The 21,926-nt window shown below is 44.3% G+C and overlaps 2 protein-coding genes across 2 annotated transcripts; one reads left to right on the forward strand and one right to left on the reverse strand.

The window, feature by feature from the left end:
- Positions 1-1,894: 1,894 nt before the first annotated feature.
- Positions 1,895-12,614, reverse strand: LOC138192914 (uncharacterized). Its single transcript, XM_069140593.1, has 9 exons — positions 11,967-12,614; positions 10,312-10,536; positions 9,501-9,659; positions 6,615-6,686; positions 5,362-6,516; positions 5,142-5,261; positions 4,059-4,108; positions 2,785-3,976; positions 1,895-2,296 (listed from the first exon to the last, which is right to left on the reverse strand). The coding sequence occupies exons 1-9, from the start codon at positions 12,612-12,614 to the stop codon at positions 2,141-2,143; spliced, it is 3,777 nt and encodes a 1,258-aa protein (XP_068996694.1). The 3' UTR covers positions 1,895-2,140.
- Positions 12,615-14,585: 1,971 nt separating this feature from the next.
- On the forward strand, positions 14,586-21,569 carry LOC138193029 (oxysterol-binding protein-related protein 2-like). Its single transcript, XM_069140801.1, has 14 exons — positions 14,586-14,664; positions 14,951-15,113; positions 15,255-15,363; positions 15,636-15,711; positions 16,143-16,277; positions 16,605-16,702; positions 16,806-16,988; positions 17,256-17,363; positions 17,457-17,546; positions 17,637-17,763; positions 18,277-18,396; positions 18,521-18,644; positions 18,802-18,892; positions 19,291-21,569. The coding sequence occupies exons 2-14, from the start codon at positions 15,077-15,079 to the stop codon at positions 19,391-19,393; spliced, it is 1,401 nt and encodes a 466-aa protein (XP_068996902.1). The 5' UTR covers positions 14,586-14,664; positions 14,951-15,076; the 3' UTR covers positions 19,394-21,569.
- Positions 21,570-21,926: the final 357 nt, after the last annotated feature.

Below are 21,926 nucleotides of genomic sequence, written 5' to 3' on the forward strand. Positions count from 1 at the left end.
GATGGGCTCAACGAACCTGATGGTTACAGATAGGAGAGGAATCCCAGCAGGTTTGCATAAAAAAAAAAAAGTTTATTAAAAAAATATAAAGGTTTAAAGGACACACAAAAGATAAATCACAACATCCAGCTTTTAAGAACCTGTATTAAAACATTTATTTAAAACTAGCAGTAGTATAATGTCAATAAAATATACATCACAAACAGTCCTGCATTCACTCAAGTACTTTACATAAGTTCAAGTACGAGGTACTTGTACTGTATTCGAGTCATTTCATTTCATTTGAGGAGGTCGAGCTTCTCAAATGTGAAGATTTGCTGCCTTTCTTGCAATTAATTTGAACATATTTAATTTCTAATAATCTTTAAAAAATAAATAAATAAATAAACACTGAACGTTTCAGTGTAGGTTCTGGATAGTTTGTATAAAATGTGTCGCCGTTTTGTTTACTTTTTTTGCATTTAGTTGTGCAGTTAATGTCAAATAATAATACTGTTTTCTAATTTCTATCTGCAAACTTAAAAGTATGTAAAAAAAAAATAGTACAATATTTTCTGAACTGTAAAGCAGAGTGTTTTCACTGATGTGAATCTCAAACTTATTCACTATAATTCAATTAATTTTTTTTAAAGTTTGTATTTTGCACATCTCATTCAATTTACAATTAGACCACAGACTTTTCCTGCCTGTTATAAAATAACAGCTTCATATCCATTTAAATATCTTGATAATAAACTATACATTTCTCATGCCTGTTATAAAAGAACAGCTTCAGGTCCACATGGTCGCTTCCGCTTCTGCTGTCGGACTTGTTTAAAGACTTCAAACCGTCCACAAACCGCTGATCAGCACCGAAGTCATAATTGTCAAACCGTAAGAAAGCAGCCTCCATTATTATCTCTAAAGTTTAAACTAAACTACTCTCATCCTCAGCTGATCTGAAACAGCAGCACTTCCGGCTCTGTTTGTTTTTGGTATCAACAGGAGTGAATAAGAAGGAACAGAGCTCACAGAAACAGCAGAGTTTAAGCTGTAGCGCCCCCACAGGTGAGCTTCAGTACTGCAGCTCAACACTGAATGCGGTGGTGGGAGAAATAGTCACATCATGGTTGCAGTTTGACTATTCAGCTTTGCTTGAACAAATTGTTTTTGCAAATCAGGAAATAGATTTACCTAAAAAAATATTAATAGAAATGTGACTTTGCACCTTTTAAAAAAAAAAAAAACATCGCTGACATTAGAGACCTTGTTGTTTTCTGTTAGGTGTGTTTTTTTTGGCACCGTTTCACTTGTTTTGTGTAACTGGGTTAGGATTCGCCTTCGGGAACTAACCCACATTGTTGTGTGTAACAGAAGAAGGTGAACACGTGTGGTGAGCAGAAACGCGACCCCGTGTGATTGTGCGCCTCCTCCACCCGTGCTGCCCTTGACCGCAGCTGCCAGCTGAGAGATGATGACTTCCAGCTGATCTGCTCCAAGGAAACCAGAGCTTCTGTCTGACCGTGAATCAAAAATGTAGGTCGTTTTTATTTATATTACCAAGTTTATTTATATTACTAAGTTAAACATGACGAGCTGGTTGTAGGTTTTTCTAAGTGACAGTAAAGTCAAGAGTCAGATAAATAAAGAGGAGGGAGGAGGGGAGGTGGGGGGTTGTTGACAAGGTGACAGGTGACAAAATCTCATCTTATTAACTGCTTAGCAGTTACTTTTTCCTTTTTTTGAGCGTGTGACGTAAAAGCCAGCAGCCCCGGAGGAGCTGCTCACTGCAGAGCAAAGAAGTTTATGAAGCTTAAATGAATTCAGATGGTGTGACATTAAAGCAAAGACACAGATAAAGAGGATCACAATTAATATGCCTGTAAGATGTTTATTGAATAAAGCAGGTGGTTATTCTCTACAAACAGTAAGGATGATAAAAAAATCAATTAAGTAAGTGAAGTGAGGATTAAGCCCATCTGTAAAAGGAGATGAGTGTTTTTAATTGCACCAAAAGAAATCTATAAGTTTACTCGCAGCTCTCCTAAATATCCCACACAAAGCTGAGTTTACATTCTAAATTTACGTAATAAATTCATCCCTCGTGCCTCTGACTGTTCTCAGCTGTGGACTCTGTAAATGCTGCCGTTTGCCCTCCCGTTCAGCCGCAGGTGGAGTCTCCAGCCGCGCTCACCGGAGGCGAGTATCTGTGCCGGGGGACTTTGTTCGGGCTGGACGTTTGTCTCTGGGTGGAGCGAGATGGACGAGCAAAGCAGAAGGTCAAAGTGCTGCTGGAGCTGCAGTCGTAGTTTCCGTCCTGGTCGGAGAGAGAATGAACGAAGGGTGAATGAAATTATGGAAACGCTTCATTTTATTTTCTTCACTGCAGCACTAAAACTCATGTTCAGTTTTAAATCTCACCTCTCTGAGCCCATATTGGTTTTCAAGAAAACATAAATAAAGACATCAAAGCTGATACATACAACCTGATGACTTGACCTTTACGGCTGTCTATCAGCAGACCATAAAATAAAGTACGAGGGCCACATTAAGAAAATGTTAGAATCACGAGAATGAAGCCGAAATGTCAAGAATTAAGTCAAAATGTTGAGGATAAAATCGAAACGTCATAAATGAAGTTGAAATGTCGAGAATAAAGTCAAAATATTGAGAATAAATTTTGGGAATAAAACCAATAATTCGAGGATAAAGTAAAAAAAATGTTGAGAATGTTGTGGCCCAAATGCTCTGCTGTATTGTGAAACGGTGAAATGATGGAGTGAGACATGTTTTTCTCGCTCTCACCTCTCCTGAGCCGGTACTCGGGCTTTGTCTGACGCTCGGGTTCAGGCTGCCCCCCTTCTCCTCTCTCTGGGCCCGACCGGCCTCCTCTCTCTGCTTCATGAACCTCTGGTTCACGATCCTGGTCACGCTGTCGTTCCTGTTCAGCGGGGCGGCCGGAAGCCTCGTTGGAACTCGTTCCAGGTTCTTCAGGCCGCTCTTCGTCCTCGACCCCGACCCCGGTACCGGTTTGTCCGTCCGGCCGCTCACCCTACGCAGGAACTCTGTCACCATGCCGTACCGGTTGGCTCCGGCGGATTTGCTGGGCGGCTTGGCGCCGCTCAGAGAGCTGTGGGTCGGTCCCGCGCCTGCTCTGGGGCTGTTCTGTCGAGTCCATGAGAGGCCAGAGTGACTTTGATGCGACATGTTCCACAGAGCTCGATCTCTGGAGGTGGATGCAGAGGAGGAGGAGGAGCTCAGATTGCTGGATGATGAAGGGGAGGACGCACCAGAGGCAGAGTGTCTCCGGTACAGTTTCGGTGAGGAGGTGGAGGCTCTGGTCCTCTCGACTCGACCCGTTATTCCGTCCAGGGAGCCGGAGATGTGGTGAGAGCGGGCAGAGACCAGGGAGGAGCTCAGGACCCGGGACGGGCTGTTTCTCACCGAACCCTGAGGTCCGTCTGTCTGCTGACCGACACTCACCATCTGAGGCTTGGTGTGGGTCTGAGTGCCCGAGCAGGCCACGTCCACCCAGCGGCCCGCTAATCTCCCCCTCTTCTCTGGTGAGCTTCCATTAACTGTGTGCCTCCAGCTGGCCGTCATCTCCTTCATGTCGTCACTCAGGTTGGCAGAGGAGCCCAGACAGAGCTGAGAGAAGGAGGTCGACGGCGTGCACCAGGGAGAGGATGTGTCCACAGATCCTCTGTCTGCGACGGGGCTTTGCTTCATCTGAGCCAGCTGGACCCTGCGGGCCGACGGGGGGCTATAGTAGATGCGGAAGGCCGACTTCTCCGGGGCAGTGTGGCTCCTGTCCATGGACATCTGCTCAAAGTCAACATCAGGGAAGCTCAGCGGCATGATTAGATGGTCCCACGTCTTAACGGGTTCCTCTTGGTCCAGCTGGGCGGCCTCGTGGCTCACATAGCACCAGTTCTTACTCTTAAAGCCGTGAGGAGAAAACTGTCGCCTGAATCTTTTTCCTACCGAGCTGCAGATTCTGTGAAAACACCGGCAGATAAATGAGTCACAACGTCAACAAACTCGCGTACAAGATGTGAACAAGATGCGACAACACTGACCTCTCAGCTTCACAGAGTCGTCCGTCGTGAGAAACACCTTTGACAGCACGCTGAGCCGAGAGAGAGGAAAAAACATTTTAGCCAAACAACCATGACGGGATGTTACTTCAGTGTCAGCCTGTAGATCCACAGCTTCAGTCCAGACTGAAATATCTCAACAACTATTGGTTGGATATCGTTAAAGTCTCAAACACACACTCATCGTCCCCTGAGAGGAAGAATTGACCAGTGAACAATGACTTCTTCTAAAGTGCCACCATGACGCTGACGTTGGTGGTGAAATCTGTCCGGTACTTTGGTTTCTGACTAAATGCCTCCAAAACAAATGACCTTCTCAGATGTGGGATGAGAAAGATTGACATGTTTATGACTTAATGCGGTTGAATGATTACAAAGCTGGTCGTACGAGGATTAAAATACTGTGCTTTGATAAGATATAACACCGTAATTATTAAATGTGGGTACAATTACGGTAATCAAGGGTCCCTGGCTGATGTGAAGCCTCCGTATTTGTTTGGTTTTGAGTGTAGCAAGTGCAGCCAGTCGCTCTTTCAGAGGTCAAAAACTCATATTTGTGACAACTTGTAACATCAGTATTTTAGCTTAGTAAAGTGGGAGCTGAAGCACAGCCTCACAAAGCTGCTGGCATGACTGCAGAGTTCCTCTGAGGAAAAGAGGGATTACTGTCTAGTCAGTGGAGTAAGAAGGGAAAACAAGCAGTAAAGGAACAAATCCGGCACTTCGAAGCAGACTAGAGTCACGCTGCGCTTTAAAACTGTGTTTCTATTTGATCGAGCAGGTGGAAACAGTAATTTAGAAAGAGGTAAATCTGAAGCGCTGGTTCCTGAACAATACGGAGTCAGTGGGATGTTGTGATGTAGTAGATTTGAACATGCATGTCCTGTTTGGCTGCAGCCCCTCCAAGAGATTAGCCTAAATACTTTGGCACGAGTCTTTTCATGATGCCTGGTGAAATGAGTGTCAGGAGGACGCGGGGGCCAGGGAGACGGATCATCGGCAGGACTTCCCGCTGTATCACACAGCGGGGGGGACACGTGCCTGAAGGGTTAACACCGGTCTTACCTCGGCGGCCGTGGCTGAAGTGGCCGTGGCCTCGCTGTCACGTTCAATCCTCTCATCCCACAGCTGTGCACCGAGGTCCTGCAGCAACCCTCGCAGTGCGGACAGGGTTCTGTCTCTACCCTGAATTAAAAAAAAAAAAAATCAACAGATGTATCAACAGATCCAGGATACTCTCACTGAGAAGTTTATAAAGAGGACAAGTAAAGATTTTTAGCATTACCTCGAGGTCGGGTCCTTTAACTTGACACCACTGATGGAGGATCCAGAGAATCTGCAGGGAAAGTCGCATTTTCGTGTCCCTGCAGCCGTCGACGAGGTCCCACTGGACAGGAGGTGTTTGTCTCACTTGTTTGTCTTTCTGCTTCACCTCCGGGGTGCGCAGGTCTCCTGCACACTCCTGGTTACTCTGTGGCTCCTTGTTATTGCGATCGTCCGCGTCACGGTTTGCACAGAGGAAGGAGAGGTTGTAGGAATCCCCAACGTGTCCCTCCTGGTGGACAGAGTTTTTGCTCAAATCTTCTGCCGTCAGAAGTGTGTCCAGCCTCCCGATGAAAGCCAGCAGCATGGCCTGCAGAAGCTCCACAGCCTCGTTCAGAGACCCCGGTACGAACACCTTCTGGGTGCATGAAGGATAAGAGCTGTGGCCGTTTCTGGGTGGCGACATCAGGAGCTGCACGGCCGAGCTCAGGATGCAGGAGTGATCTCTGAGAGATAGAAGAGTTTCGTAGTCATTCACCGGAATCCCTTTGAGTCCGCCGTCCAGTTTCTTGTTGTCGTAGCTCTCCTGACTGTCCGAAGGGTCCCACTCTCCGCCCACAGGACCTTCTCGAGTAACATGACAGCCAGCGATCATCCCTTCAGTCTGAGATGTCTCAGCATCACCTTTCCCTCTCTCTGACTCCTCGCTCTGACCCTGCTCGTACATCGTGGACCCCGTTTTCAAACTTTTACTTCCCTCTCTGTCCTTCATCGCCGCAGCCGCTGACACATTTTCCTCCACAACATCGTCTTCCTCGTCCCCTCCTCCTCCTCCTCCTCCTCCTTCTTCTCCTCCGACTTTCTCTCTGAGGTCGCTCATTTCTGCTCGTAGTCCACGGTTCTCCACCTCCAGTTCAACGATGCGCCGGCTCAGAAGCGTGGCCTCCTCCTCCACCAGTTTCAGATGAACTTTGACCTCCGCCTCCCTGGCACGGGCAGAGTTTTGTTTGCCTTCAGGTAACTGCATGGCGTCCACGTCGCCGTAGGCCGAGTGGTATTTGGTCAGCTGCTCGCGCATCATTTCACTCTCGGATACCAACTTGGTGAGCTTCTTGCACATGAGAGCTAATTCCTCTTTGGCAAAGTGGAGTTGGCACTTGAGGTCGGCGCTGTCGTCCTTTTGGTAAACAAACAACAATGACGACAGTCAAAATCACGCGATGTAACTCACGGTGCACATTCAGAAATCAGGCATGAATTACAAATATATCAAACCTCAATCTGCTGTGAGAGCCTCTTCTCGGCCTTACTGGATGTTGATCGGATGCTTTTCTTCTTGGAAGAGCTCTGAGGAATAAAAACAAAGAGTTTTGTCAAACATGCCAAACATAAAGTTATATTTTGGCATCAAACAGATTCAGTGTGTTATTAATGGGCCATTAATTAAGCTGTCTTAATTTCTTACAGTCAAGTAACTTCCAAGTCAGGCAGCAGCTTCTGGGATATATTTATTTAGGTTGTGATTTCCATCATGAGGGTTTTCTCTGTGTACTTTGGACACCTTTAGTGACTCAGGGAAACCGATCTTCTCAGTTGGGAGCCTTTTGAGCTTAAGAAGAGTCTCCCAATAAGCTTCAGGTATTTGGACTCTTTTAAAAAAGCTGCCTCTTTTTTTAACTTGTATCTTATATCTGTTCCGCTTTTGTGTTTTATTTATTTGATTCCATTTGATTTTATTGTCTTTGGTTGTGAAGCAATTTGTGACTGATGTCTACTAAAGGTGCGAATATAAATAAACTTTGCTTACTTGCTATGAATGACAGCGTAAAGACTTTCAGCTTCATAGATAGATTAGTCATATACTTCAATATATAAATACAGATAAAGGAAAAGTTAGACTTTTGGTAAATTAAAAGATGTAGAGGCTACCTCTCTCATATCTGCTCAGTAAAAAGCTACACATGTTTCTGACGCTTACAGAGTCACGTGATGTTTATGATCACTTCCAGGAGTCTTTTTTTGTGTGGATTAGACAAATGAGCTAATTAATGAGCTAATTAATGAGGGTTGAAGGTGTCGGTAGGAGGATTGTATTTGCTTCAGACAGAGGCAGTCTTTCTGCTTCCAGTCTTTATGCTAAGCTAAGCTAACCAGCTGCTTCATATTTAACATGACATGAGAGCAGTGTCCATCCTTTCATTTAAGGCTCAACAAGAGAGCAAATAATTGTATTTACCAAAGAAAAAAAATGCAGAACTTTAAGTAAATAAAATGTTTAATATTACTTCTCAAGAGATTAAATGCACTAAACATAACATGTTCTGCTCCGAGTTCTTTCCCTTCTCCACATGATTGAGTTTATTTGTAAGTCTGAGCATGAGAGGAATGTAAGCGTCTGTCTGGCAGCATTGTGTTGCTCTTCATCACCAGACAGGAGGTCATTGTGGTGATAATAGTAATCTTATAGTCTGGAAGGTGCAAGCATGAGGAGCGGGTTTCAGTTCAAGCTCGGGAGGCCTCTATAGATGAAGTTTGCTGCGACCTGAAAAGTGATATTATTCATAACGAAAGACGGAGATAAAGGCTGATATTTCTTCAACTAAACAAGTGTCATAATTTCAGTTGCAGATTTTGTCTGTTTAGCACAAGTCTCCACTTTTACTCAACAGTGTCGTGTTTCTGTTGAACTCCTACAAACAGGCTCACGGACCGTCTCAGAAATGTTCCTCCTCCACATCCATCCACGGAGTGTTGTGCTCCTAGATTAGGTAATCTAAGTGGATTTCCCTGTTGGGATCAAAGAGACTAGCAGCTGTTTCAGATGAGTGGAGCAGACTGAGCTCATTTTCCAAAGCACCGAATCCTGGATTAAACCGAGCACGTGTCACCAGAGTGCGCGGAGGGTCCGCAGAAACAAAAGGTGAACTGGAAACCCGGGAAGTGTCGGGAAAGTGTCGGCCACCGTTGGATGAAAGCATGTTCAGGGACGGTTGTAGGTCAATATGTTGGCGCATCAACGCCCACCGCTTTCAATGCCATAATACGTGCTGATCCAGATTTAGCCGAGCTTAATACAAGCAGAAAGACAGAAAGCGAGAGTCTATTTTTGTAATCTCTCGCACCCTCTCTGCTTTTTTTTTTTCCTGTCCCTCTCAACCGACGACATCAGCTGTGCCTAAAGTTCAAGGCTTCAGCATACCAGGCTGCTTCACCCGGCCGCGGCACCGGGCAGCTGCCGGCCGAGCCCTGCTCTCGTATCATGGACCCGCAGCAGGGTCATGTGTCGCCTGACATCAGGGCGACAGAGGGGGCGTTGGGGGGCAGCTGCCTGGATGGGTGCAGCTGTGTGGTGGTAATGTAGAGGAGGACGCCTGAGCAGAGGGATGGACGTCTCTGTTTCTGTCAAGGCTGAGACCCCCATCCACTGATTTATGAAAGACCCTCTCCAGACGTGTTTTAAGACTTTTTAAATATTGTCGTTTGAGAGTATTTGCAGCTTTTGAAATGTCTGAGTCCAAGTTTTCAAAAAACAGAAACTTATCAACTCATCACTAAAGAATTTAGTCACTTAAATGAATTTCTCATGTTTCATTGGCTGATTTATCCATTATGTTATGCTGCTTATTCAACTCCACCTCACATCAGTTTAGGAAATAATATCACTGTTTAGTTCTAAGTACTTTAAGGAAAACAGCCTGCGTCTAAGCCACTAATCAAATGATAAATGCAAACTTGAAATTACTGCCATTATAGAGACGTTTCTGGTGTTGTTGTTTTTATTATTTTGAGTGATAATGTGACCTTTGCTATATGTTGAGTCTTTGTTAAAGATATTATCGGAGAAAAAAAAATCTAAAGCTACATCGTTCTGGTAAAATGGTGAAACAGGTGCGATTTAAGTGGTTTTACAAAGATCTTAGAATCCAGAATCAATGAAAATGTAAATATTTTTCATCTCGTTTCAGCGGTAGCTATGGCCTACTTAAATGACAGGTCAGTTTTCAGTGTTTCAGTTTCAAGTTTCCACATCAGACTTGTTGCATTTTGAACCCCAGCTGGCTCCAAACAAGCTGTAATAAAATCATCTCATGGTATTAAGCGTGATCGATGTTTGTAGCGTGATGTAACGATGATTAAAACTACTCTTTGACTGATGTTCACCTCTCTGGCTTTCTCCACCTCGGTCTGTAGGACCTGCTTTGCCACCTCCAGCTCCTGCGTCTTCTCACCCAGCACCATGTTCTCCCACTCCAGCTGGATATTCTTCTTCTGCACCGCCTCCAGCTCGTTGAACAGGCGCAGGGAGACGCTCTTCGCAACCTGTAAGCGAAGCAGAAATCAGGTTCTTTTAGCTGCTGCTGTGAATTAAATCTTTTGGCCCTGATTCTACTCATGAACATCCATTTTGTGACTGCGGCAGTTGGATCGGATACAGCTGAGAGACTTTACAAGGAAATTCTCGTGACGGGAATTCAGCATACGAGTGGATGAGTGGGTGAGGCTGCGAGGAATCCAACACCACACACACACCCTGCGCTGCTTCAGGGAAACACAGTCTTACTGCCACCATTCAGCAGCGAGCGACCTGCTGGGACTCTGATCCTCTGCTTTTATCTTTCTGTGCTCGTGCTGAACAACTCACCACATAATTACAACTACAGTTTGACAAAAATATAAACAGGAAGCATGATGAAGAGATTTCAGCCTAATGAAAGTTTTGTGGTGCTGACAAACAGCAGGGAGTACTTTACAGCTCAGCAAACAGCCGTGACTCAGGGTGCAGTCGGCTGATTAGACTGCTGCAGAGGGTATGAACAAGACGAGCACTATTTAATGTGCTGAGAGGAGAGCAGCTCTGTGGTGTTGTTCGCTTTGATGCCTGCATCTGGAACGGCAGTGACTCAGACGATTTTCGGAGAAGGAACTTTTACTGTTTGTTGGTGAGTTTTTACAGGACCACCCGACTCCTGACCTTGATGTCGTGCCCCAGGCTCCTGACCAGCTCCCCGTCCACTTGTCCGGTCTGAGCTACTCGGATGCTGCGGCGCTCGGCCTTGCGCAGGCGGTACTGCAGGATGCGGCACGTCTTGTTGGCCTGCTCCACCTGCAGCCGCAGCTCCTGCAGCTGGTACACTTCCTCCTCCTGGAACATGTCGCGCATTTCCAGCATCTCACAACGAAGCTCCTCCACCTCATCCTGAGAGAGACCACACAGAAATGTAAATTTCAGAACCATGAATGGTGACATATCATTGAGAAAAACTGTTTGTCATTGCAGTAAGTATGATCATGTTTGTAACTGAAGCTAAAAGATTAAGATTAAAAGTCAAGAAATGTTTTGACTGGAGTAATATTTTGTAAATACGGTGTAAGTATCGGTGCAAATTAATATCTTACAAAACTTATACTTTTCCAGTCGACCTATCTGACACTGAACACACATGCAAAGAACCTGGATAGACAAAAACACACGTTAACACACAAACTAATTTACTTTGGAGTTACTAAAACAAAATATTGAAAAAACTGAATATTTGTTATAAATGTATTGAAACTGATATGAAAATGAATTGAAGCTGATGGCCATTAGCAGCATATATTAAACCTGGGAGGCTTGCTTGTATCTGTCACAGACAGGATCCACCTCCTGGTTACTTCTACCTGTTTTTATTTTGGACATGTGGGGCATAACGAGTGTGTTACTTTAATCTGTAAATCTTTCCCTTCTGTACAGCCATCCCATATGACGTCAATAAGTTGTAATGACAAATGCTATGTCCAATTGCATTGTGGGAAATGTAGTACACTGGGTTTTTTTTCTTAGCTTGACCCAGATTCACAAAGAAAAGGATATCTCGGCCTCTGCTGCTTTGATTTTGACGTTTCCCTTGAAAATCTCACTGTTATAAGGCTCAAAACGTTATGAAGGTGTTACACTAAGTCACTGGATTACCCCTTTAAATGCCAAATAACTCAATACAATGTACCACTGGGCCTTCAGATGGGTTTAGTTTGGACTTTTTTTTCTTTTTTTTTTACTTATATGTCACTATACTACCGTAAAACAGCAAATACTGTATTTATAAAACCAATGTTACACATTAAATAAAAGGCTCACACGGTCCCCAAACATTACTGCAAACAGATGAATGTTAAAATCACTGCTTCAAGTTACAGATTAATTTCCTACTTTTGAAATGCAACAATGAAAAGGAAAATGACTCGTCCAATAATATCTTGAACTGCAGTCAAAAGTTATTCAGGGTCCAATCTGAGTAACGCGGGCTTTATTTATTAATTTTCCACTTTTTTCTAACTTCCTCGTGATAAACACTTCCGTTGCAGGATATGCCTCAGATTATTCCAGTCAGCCTTGACTTTTGATTCTTGCATGAGGGCTTTTCCTCAGTCACCCTACACTCACTAATGAAGACTGACACGGTTTGAGCATATACAGAAAATCGGCTCTGGTATTGAGAGGCTGAAGGCCTCCTACGAGGAGTCACATGCTCTCCCAGATCTAAAAAATACACAAAAACCGACCACCTGGATATCATGCAAACCGAATCTAAATTACAAATCACATTAAACCACTTTAATTAGTAAATTAAAGTCGATTAAACTTACTTTTAAATACTCGTTCTCTGATCTCAGGTCTTCCACTTCCCTGACAAGATCCTCGTTTGTTTCCCCCATCATGAGATTCATAAAGGCCCCCGAAGAGTTAAACAAACTGAGGCCCCCTCCAGCAGCATCGGGTTGGAGCCCACAGGTATCTGTGGCCGCCTGTGCGCACGGTTTTCCGTCCTCGGTCCCCTCGCCGTCCGGGCTCACATAAGCTCTGCCGTCTATCCAGCTTAATTCATTTTCGCTGGTGGGGGAGTCGTGCTTGGTGCCCTCCGAGGGGCAGTCGGATATTTCCGAGCTGCTGTCTGAGGAGGAGAGTTTCCCGGACGGGCAGCCGGAGTCTTTGCTCAGGTCCTCTGAAGCGTTGCTGGCGTCGGACAGTTTCCTCTGCGCGCCGGGGATCCTCTGGCACTCCGCGCTGGCACCCGGTGCCACTTTCTCCGCTCGTTTTCCCGGCAGTCCTGCTGTTTTCACCTCCTTCAGAGATTCACACTGACCTGACTGTGAGTCCTTTGAATAGGAGCCACTTTGTGCATCTTTAGAAGAAGGGTCCTTTTTCTTCTTCTGGACCGAAACTTGCTGCTGCGTCCTGGGGTCCTTCTGGCTGCGGAGAGTAGTCTTTGCGCTCTTCTCTCCGTCTCTGTTCATCACTACTTTTTGTTTTTCTTTCTCTTCAGTTTTCAAACAGAAATGCAGCTTTTTGATTCAAAATAATCATGATATTTTCACGATAAAGTTCAAATGTGCTCCGTTCACTGGTCACTGACTGATGAGGTCTGACCAGCTGCTCTCCATCCTGTAGACTGAAACTTTGTCCCAGTGCACTCAGACAGAACTCACAGCGATCAGATTGCGCAGCTTAAAACTGACTTCCGGTGTCCAAAATAAAATCCGCTCAAACAGATTGTTCTTCAATCTGTTTTGTTTTCATCAAAATAAAACATAATTCAACACATTCTCTGAAACCAGACATTTTGCACATTTGTAACCGTGCAGTTTATACAAAACTAGTAGGCCTGTGGATATGAAAAAAACACATGTTAAATCAAAAGGAAATGGGAGAATTTATATATTCTTGGATGACTTAAAACTTTATTCATCTCCTAATCTTTTCTTTAAAATGTTTGTATCACTTCACTTCCACCGTACACAAGAGAGTTCACACGCTTTTATTTCAATACAGTTTTTCCGGTCTCACTGCGACATAGTTACTCACTCAATACGGTCAATTGACGTTTTACAGCTTCCACTTTCTCCTACTAAGCCTACAATTAACCCTCAGTGTGTGTGTTGAGCAGCCATCACCTGTTTGACTATTTACACGGTAAAAAAAACAACAACAAAAAAAACAGACACAATCTTTCTGCACATCAACTTTGAATATTCACTTCCCTACTGTGTTTGTGATATAACTTTAATTGTATTCTCATTGGGTTTCATTTTGAGGTAAATGTTGAGTTAATTGATCAAATGTGTAAAGCTGCCACCTTGTGGACTACTGGAGCTTCCACAGGCGGACCTTCATGACATGTAAAGGGTATGATATTTATTTACAGTCTATGATATGAGGCCGTTTGTATGCAACATTCATCCTCAGACAGTCTCTCATCACATCAGCTCCTTCTTGTCTTATTGCCAGTTTACATCGCGGGATGCTGGTTATTTAATCAAAGCCTGGATCACTCATCAACCCAGACCACTGTATGATTTATTACATCCCTTATATGCAGTCTGGTTACATCGAGCACTTCTGTTCTCTTGAGACTCTGGCAGCTCATTGGAAATAGGTGTGTGGAGACGCAGATGGACGTGTGATTGCTCAACGTGCTGCCCATCAACACATCCATTATAGAAAAACTATAAAGAACAGGCACATAAGGAGAGAAGGTCTGCATGCAGGAACATACACCTCATGCAGAAAAATAGTTATGGTACACGGGAATACTTTCATATGATCCATAAAACGGATTTGCAGAAAGTCGAAAATGTTTCATGTGCAAGTCTTCTTCAACCACTCAGTGGATTAATTACAATTACAATTAACTGTTTAGTGTTTTATTTATAGAGAAGTTCTGATTAATGGCTATAATGATTTATTTTATATTTTACCACGTGAAACCAGCAGAGGTTGTCAGCTTTACATTATGTGTTATTGGGTAATTAAATTAAGCATTAGTAGGCTGGCACAATGAAACCAAAGTCCTCAGTGTTTTACCTTAAATAAATGCATTCATAAATATTGTTTGTATAATAATTTGGGGTAATTGAGAGCCTATATCGGTTGAAACGTAACATTTTAGGGGGTTCTGCTGCCTTAACAGCCTTCACATCTTTACAATCTGGTAAAAAAAAACAAAAAAAAAACACCCTAAGATTTCACAATTAATGCACTAATCCATTAATTATCTCCGTATTTGGGGGTAAATTTGCACCCGTACTTAAAAAAAAAAAAAAAAGTCTGTTCAAAGTATAAATAAAAACACGTGTGTTTCAAATGTCACATCATTGAGAGTTGAAAATAGCTCCTCGACTCAACATCTGCTCTTTTCCTTCTATTTCTAGACTGCTCCTTGGCTGCCATCTGATTGGCTCATAGAGCTGTCAATCAGGATGTCCTTGCCGCCCACTTCCGCCCAGCTTCAGAGTCGCTGTACTGTTCGATTGTTTATGTCCGAGGAGGGTTAACCTCAACTCGCAGGTATATTTCATTGAATCGTATTTTAACGTCCGTGTCACCGTCTGTGTCGGTTTGTCGGTGACCTGTGCTGATGTCGTCGGCTCCCGTCTCTTCTCCAGCTTTTTAAAAAAAAATTTTTTTAACTCCCCTGAAGCAACGACGCTAACGGCTAGTTCGCGAGCTAACGGATAACGGAGGCTCTCCCGACGATGCCTGTTATTGTTGTCCGTCGCCGGCGTGTGTATTCCGGATAATGTTACGTCTCCAACCGGCCTGCTCGGTGTAACGAAGCTGTCCCGTGTTGCAGGTTTGTTGCGTCTGGCCGTCTTGTGATGCTCGGAGAGCGGCTGGAGCTGCAGGGGGGGGACAGGGCCGACGGTGGAAACGTGAACATGACTTCTGAGTGACGGACGAGTTACTTTCTCGGCTCAGGATGAACAGCGAAGAGGAGTTTTACGACGCTGAGACAGGTGAGTCCTAAAAAAAAAAAACAACAACCAAAAACCAAAACCTTCGTATAGTTAAATATACTTGCCTCGTGTGTCTAAATGCTTTACTTTCTCCTCCCCTCCTCCTCCTTCTCCTCTCCTCCCTCCTCCCATCCTCCTCAGGGCTGGAGTCAGACGACTCCTGTGAGGTCAGTTTTAAAGATGCCCTGGTGTTTGACAACAAGGTGACTGACAGCAGCACCACTCAGGAGAATGGAGTGCGGGAGCGCAGGTGAGTAATCATGCACAGGTGTGTGTGTGGCATGCATGCATGCATGCATGCGTGCCTGCATGCACTTCATGCGTGCATGCCTGTTCCCACATGACCACGCTTGTCATTTTGGCTGAGGGGGTTTGAAGGTTTCTCCCACGCGTGCAACCACATTTTTTTTGTGCGGAGCGTTTTGAGTCGCCGTGGATGCAGCGAGTCCTTCTGACCGTTTTCAGGCCCGTCGTATATATATATTTTGTCTTGACTTTTCTTTTTATCCGAACGTGCACCAGGAAAACCCTGCCCGCCGAAATGATCTCCAGAAACAACTTCAGCGTGTGGAGCATACTGAAGAAATGCATCGGCATGGTGAGTCCCACGTATCTCCTCGTGAACCTTAACGTGTAAAATAACCACAATGCGAAGCCAGTGTTCACTGCAGCAATTCAATTCAATTCATATGTCCGACATCAGATTTGCTCCAAACGAGCTGCAGTCAGCCTCGGTGCTGGTGTGACTGTATTGTTTTGAATATTTAAAGAGATTACATAACTCTCGCTTACTTTCATCACTCTGCTAAAAGATCAGTCTTGACTGAACTCATCTCCACGTTTGCCTTTTGAAATGCATTTTTGCAGCCACTTAAAAAGAACCAAAATAACTTAAATGAACATCTGAATAGAGTGAACGTCAGCCCTTTGAATCGTGTACAGAACCCGCCTCCGTTTGTCACTTTTTTTTTAAAGTATTTTTCTGGCTTTATTCGATTTGATTTCTTTTCTTTTTGTTTGGGGACACAGGAGCTGTCTAAAATAGCGATGCCGGTCGTGTTTAACGAGCCGCTGAGTTTTCTCCAGAGAATCTCGGAGTACATGGAGCACACTCATCTCATCCACAAGGCCTGCACGTTGTCTGACTCCATAGACCGCATGCAGGTAGAGATAAAAACACAAGTCTGATGTCATGAGTTTATGTTCAGTTTATTTTTTTGTAGCTACACTCCCTCTGTGTTTGCATTGTTTTTAACACACACAGACAGATGATGGATCTTTTCATTATTGATTAATATTCCAATTGTATATATATTATATATATGTATATATATAAATATATTCTGTTTTAATTGTCACGAGATAAAGAAAAGTAGAAAATCCTCATATTACAGAAGCAGGAACGAGGAAAAAAAAAAAAGAAAGAGGAATCACTTTTCAGTTTCGAGGCGTTGCAGCTTTACTCCGACTCACTTTTCGTCTCTGTGACAGATTGTTGCTGCGTTTGCTGTTTCGGCCGTAGCGTCTCAATGGGAAAGGACTGGAAAGCCATTTAATCCTTTGCTGGGGGAGACGTATGAACTCACGAGGTACTGAAGACTTGTTACAGATTAGCCATGCCTTAACGATAAAACTCTTTCTGATCCCTTTATATGAGATTTTAAATTAAAAAATTAAAAAAAAAACTTTCAGGGAGGAAGAGGGATACAGATTGATCTCGGAGCAGGTGAGCCACCACCCCCCGGTCAGTGCCTTCCACGCCGAGTCTCTGAAGCAAGAGTTCGAGTTTCATGGCTCCATCTACCCAAAATTAAAGTTCTGGGGCAAAAGTGTGGAGGCTGAGCCGAAAGGCACCATGACACTGGAGTTACTAAAGTGAGTGTTTGTGTCATTTATCCGTGGGGGGCTTTCTGCAGGCTCACTTTGCCGTTGACTTTTAGCTGAATAGTTGAACATTTTTGGGAAGCTGCTTATTTGCATCAAATTAGCCGTTTCCCCAGTTTCTGGCGTGAAGAATAGTGTGCGAACAAGCTGTGCATATTTAACACAGACATGGGCGGTATGAATCTTTTCATGCCTTAATGGGTATTTAACAAAATGTTGAAGCATTTCTTTATTTTTTTTGGTATGTTTTTGTGACAGACACAAAGAAGCGTACACGTGGACGAATCCATTTTGCTGCGTTCACAACATCATTCTGGGAAAACTCTGGATCGAACAATACGGAACTGTGGAGATCGTCAACCACAGGTAGAATATCTGAAATCAGCCGTTGGAAATCGAATGACTTTTTGGCCCGTGGTTTTTGATCACACCCATATCCTTTTGCATTTCGTCGAGCAGCACGGGAGACAAGTGTGTGTTGAACTTCAAACCGTGTGGGATGTTTGGAAAAGAGCTGCACAAAGTAGAAGGTCACATCCAAGACAAAAGGTGAGAAGACGACCGCGACGGTGCCGCCGATAACATGTGGCTGTGGTGCATTTCTGACACTTGAGTAAGACTGTGTTGTCGTTGAACCAGCAAGAAGAAGCGCCGCGTGATCTACGGGAAGTGGACGGAGTGCGTATACGCCGTGGACCCGAAGGTTTACGAAGCACACAGGAAGGCGGACAGGAAGACAGCGGGCGACTCGAAGAAGCTGAAACAGGTGAGAGAAGCTGCAGGAGATTCTGCTTTGACTGAAATCTGATCGCCTGCTCAGACGAAATGCCGCTTAGAGGTCGCTCTCACGTTTTGTCTCTTACATGGTTTTTTTGTGTGTGTGTGTGTGTGTGTGACTTTCTACTCATCACTCTGAAACTCTTCTCTCAAACGGTATCTTTTCCTTTCACGATAACATGCAGGGGCATTAGTGGCAGGTAAGGTAAAAGTGTATTTGGTATCTGTAGTGTGCTACTTCTGTTGTCTAGTTCGAGTGTAGTGTATGATTAGATCATTGCCAGCACTAATCCATGATGTCTTGCAATGACTTGCATTGTTGCTTGAGAGACGTGTTGAACTTGTGGCAACTGTAGTTCTGTGAATCACCTGTTTGCTCATGAACCGTTTGTTCCGTAAGCTCGAGCTCGCCAGTCCACGTGCGGCGCTGGTATTCATCTCTCTGTGTGTGTGTGTGTGTGTGTGTGTGTGTGTGTGTGCGCGTGCGTGCGTGTGTGTGTAGGAACATAGCTGTGAAGGTGAGGAGGCAGATGAGATGCCAGACGTTCAGGAGACTGTGACTGTGATACCAGGAAGTGCCTTACTGTGGAGGGTGTCCCCTCGGCCTGCTGACACAGCACAGGTGTGTACCTCACACACACACACACACACACACACACACACACACACACGAGACGTTGGCGAAATAAAGTCACATAAGAGTTCGATTCACGAATGCGTCCCCCCCCCCCACCCTCGTTTTGTAGATGTATAACTTCACCAGTTTTGCCATGACACTAAACGAGCTGGAGCCCGGCATGGAGAGATTGCTGGCACCGACCGACTGCCGGCTGAGGCCCGACATCCGAGCCATGGAGAACGGAGACATAGGTAACAGCAGCCTCACACAAACCTCGGGGAAAGACTTTAATACACGCTGAGGACAGCTGGTTGCCCCCCTCTCCCCAAAATGTGATCCTTTAAAGGCATCCTCGCTTATATCGGTGTCTTTTTTTTTTCTGTTGTTGTTGTTGGTTTTTTTTTTTAGATTCAGCGAGTACAGAGAAAGAGCGTCTGGAGGAGAAACAGCGAGCGTCACGCAAAGAGCGCTCCGAGGACGAGGAGGAGTGGTCAATCAGGTGGGTGGTCGGGCGCCAACAGATCGCTCCTTCCAAACATGAACCTCGCGACATATATACGTTTTAACATGACGGTCTCAACTGGTGCGTAAAAGTCACAATGGCAGTTGTTTTTTTATGTTACAAGATCAGACGACGCGAGTCTGAACTGAAAGCTGTCAAATCAGCGTGAAACACGGCTGATTGTTAAATATGACCATTTACTTTATAGTGTATTGCACAACATTTTCTGTTCGCCATTTTATTGTCATCTTTATTAATATTATTATTTATAGTGTAAATTTATCTCCTGAATCTTACAATGTGAAAATTATATATTTCTACAAGTTACTTACCAGGAAAACTTGATATCAGGCAAATAAAGGTTGTTTATTTTTTTATTTTTTTTGGCCCTTCAGGTGGTTCCAGCTGGGGACGAACCCTCACACAGGAGCTGAGGATTGGCTCTACACGGGTGGATACTTTGACAGGAACCACACTGACTGTCCCAACATTTATTGACACAGGAGGTGCTCGGTTTAAAGGTCTCACTTTATTTCTCAGCACCTAAAGTTTGCGAGCTCGAGGCGGCCGGACGCTCGCCGGCACCGCGTCTCCGTTAGGATCAAAGGAAACTGATATCGGTTTATCAGATTATCTGCAACTGTGAACGTTGTCTGCAGGAGAAGTGTAACTAACATTTTAAGGAGAGTTTTAGAGTTTACTTACTGTAAATGTTGACATCGTCATCTTCATAAGCCCTAAACATGCGTGTTACTCACCGATTTCAGCCACTTTTTGTGCGACCTCCGGATCGCCGGAGTGACGCGAACGACGTACTCTCAGTTTTTAGTTCAGGTACTCATCCGTAATCTCACCTGTAGACGCACCACACACTTCTGTCCAGCCACATTCAAATATCAGGGGTAATTTACACACATCGGCTACTTTTATAATAACCTGTATGGAGATTGGATGTCTATTGTAGTTGGCACTAAACAATCCCTAAAAATGTCACAATTGTTTTTGTGAATAGAGACTTATAGTAGAACTTGAAAGCTGCTTATAAAACCGCGTTTACTGCCTCAGTAAACGGATGTTGTCGGTACATTATGTCGTTGTCAGCTGTAACATAGACGATGTGTATAATAATTGGTGCATGCATGGTCACCAAGATGATTATTTACACAAGTTAAAGCCATAAAAACAAAAACTTTTTTCTGCACTGAGTATAAATGCGTTCACGTAAAGGAAAAGAATAAAGTAAAGCAAATTTGGACACGCGGGAGTTTTGAAAGTGTGAGGATGTGGCCGCCTCCCCACCCACCGCCCCCCACCCCCCGTCACCCTCCGTCACCCACCGTCACCCGCTACACTCGGCGGACATGTTCAGGAAACACGGTTAATGTCTGCATTTTATTAATGTATAAATCATGTTTAGGCGACATTTTGAGCCTTGAAAGGAAAATTTTTAGAAGAATCAAATTCCAAACTTCCTGTTTTACGAACGGGAAGCACAGTGTTGCCATGGATACGGTTAGTTAGCTTTGGGCCACAACTCGGGCCTCGTCTTTTCAAAATTGTTTTCGCATTTTCACATTTCGCCGCCATTAAAAGTTTGCACAATTAGCTATTAACAGCTTCTCTTCACGGTGAACCCATTGATGTCCAGTCGACTTTCACTGGAATAATTTGATACTTGGAAAAAAATGGGAAAAAAAGCGTGATGATTCTCAGGCAAGTTCTGCGCTTACAAAGAGCGTCTTTGATCCGGGATTTCCGAGCGGATTCTTGGACGATTAATCGCAGCATCAGCGATAATGACCTCCTCGAGATATACAAGTCACGCTAAATGTAAAAATAATGTTTATCATGTCTGTGCTTTCACATTTGATGGCGAGGAAAGAGCACTAATATCGACATAAGCTGCGTCCCTGAGGGGGAGTCACGCCCCACACTTTGAAAACTTGTGCTTCACAGAGGAAAGCTGCGTCATATTGACTCCAGAGATCCGTTTGTCTTCACTCACGGACGAGCAGCTCTTGGACTGATTTGACAGTTTCCCGTATTGAGAGTCGCGGTTTTTTTTCTTCTTTTTTTTTTCCATCGATCAGAGCTGCGTGTTCAGCCGCAGTAATAAATCAGGACGCTGTAGGCATCATAAACCTATGCAAACTGATCCATCCGGTCCGCCCTCTGGAAAATGTGAAAAACACTCCGTTCCTCTTTAGCGAGCTGCAGAGGCTCACGACTGATGGGACACTCGAGGGAATAGTTTCTTTCTGTTTTCCAAGCACTAACGATGGATCAAAACTGCACATCTGAACGCTCACAGTCCCTATGCACATATATATGTACAGTGAAACATCCTCCATCACGCTCCCCCCCCTCCTCCCCCTTCCTCCTCCCCCCTCCCTCACCCTCTTTACTCTGAACTCAAAGCACTTTGTGACGCCTGCAGCCGCTCAGAGCTGCAGCTTCGGCCTGACGGCTCTCCGGATCTCTTCCACCCTTCTGTCTCTCTTGTCCATGAATCCGTTTGAAAATGTTTACAAATGTATGTTTGTTGTTGTTGTCTCATCCCCCCCCCCCCATCCCCCCCTCTCCTTCATACTGTTATCCAGACACAACCGTATGCATACAAAGCATATTTAAGAAATAAATTATGGATTACAAAATTACCAGCCCCGTCATTGTGTTTTGGAGAATCTGGATTATTGTCTCGGTGTGTTGGTTCAACGTTTGTTGGACGGTTTTGAAGCTGTGGATTTGTGTGACTGTTGAGTTGGACTTTAAATAGATCTGAGTGTTTGTCATAATGATGGAACATTTTCCCCCCCGAGAGGCTCACAGATGTGTTTTTAAAGGTTTTGGAGCTTTGTGGGACAGAGGAATAAAAGGAGGATTAATTGATAGGATCGTAGAATTTGGAAAATACTGAACATCATCAGACTATATGTTGAAAGTCCTTTATTATCCAGTTTTGGACCCTTTGAAAGAAGAAATCCCTGATAGAAAATATAGGTCATTTGAATACGTGAGGTGAAAATGTGAT

Source organism: Embiotoca jacksoni, unplaced genomic scaffold (assembly GCF_022577435.1).
Source record: "Embiotoca jacksoni isolate LCO1_2020_lvr unplaced genomic scaffold, fEmbJac1.0.p SCAF_9, whole genome shotgun sequence".
Lineage (NCBI taxonomy): Eukaryota > Metazoa > Chordata > Actinopteri > Embiotocidae > Embiotoca > Embiotoca jacksoni.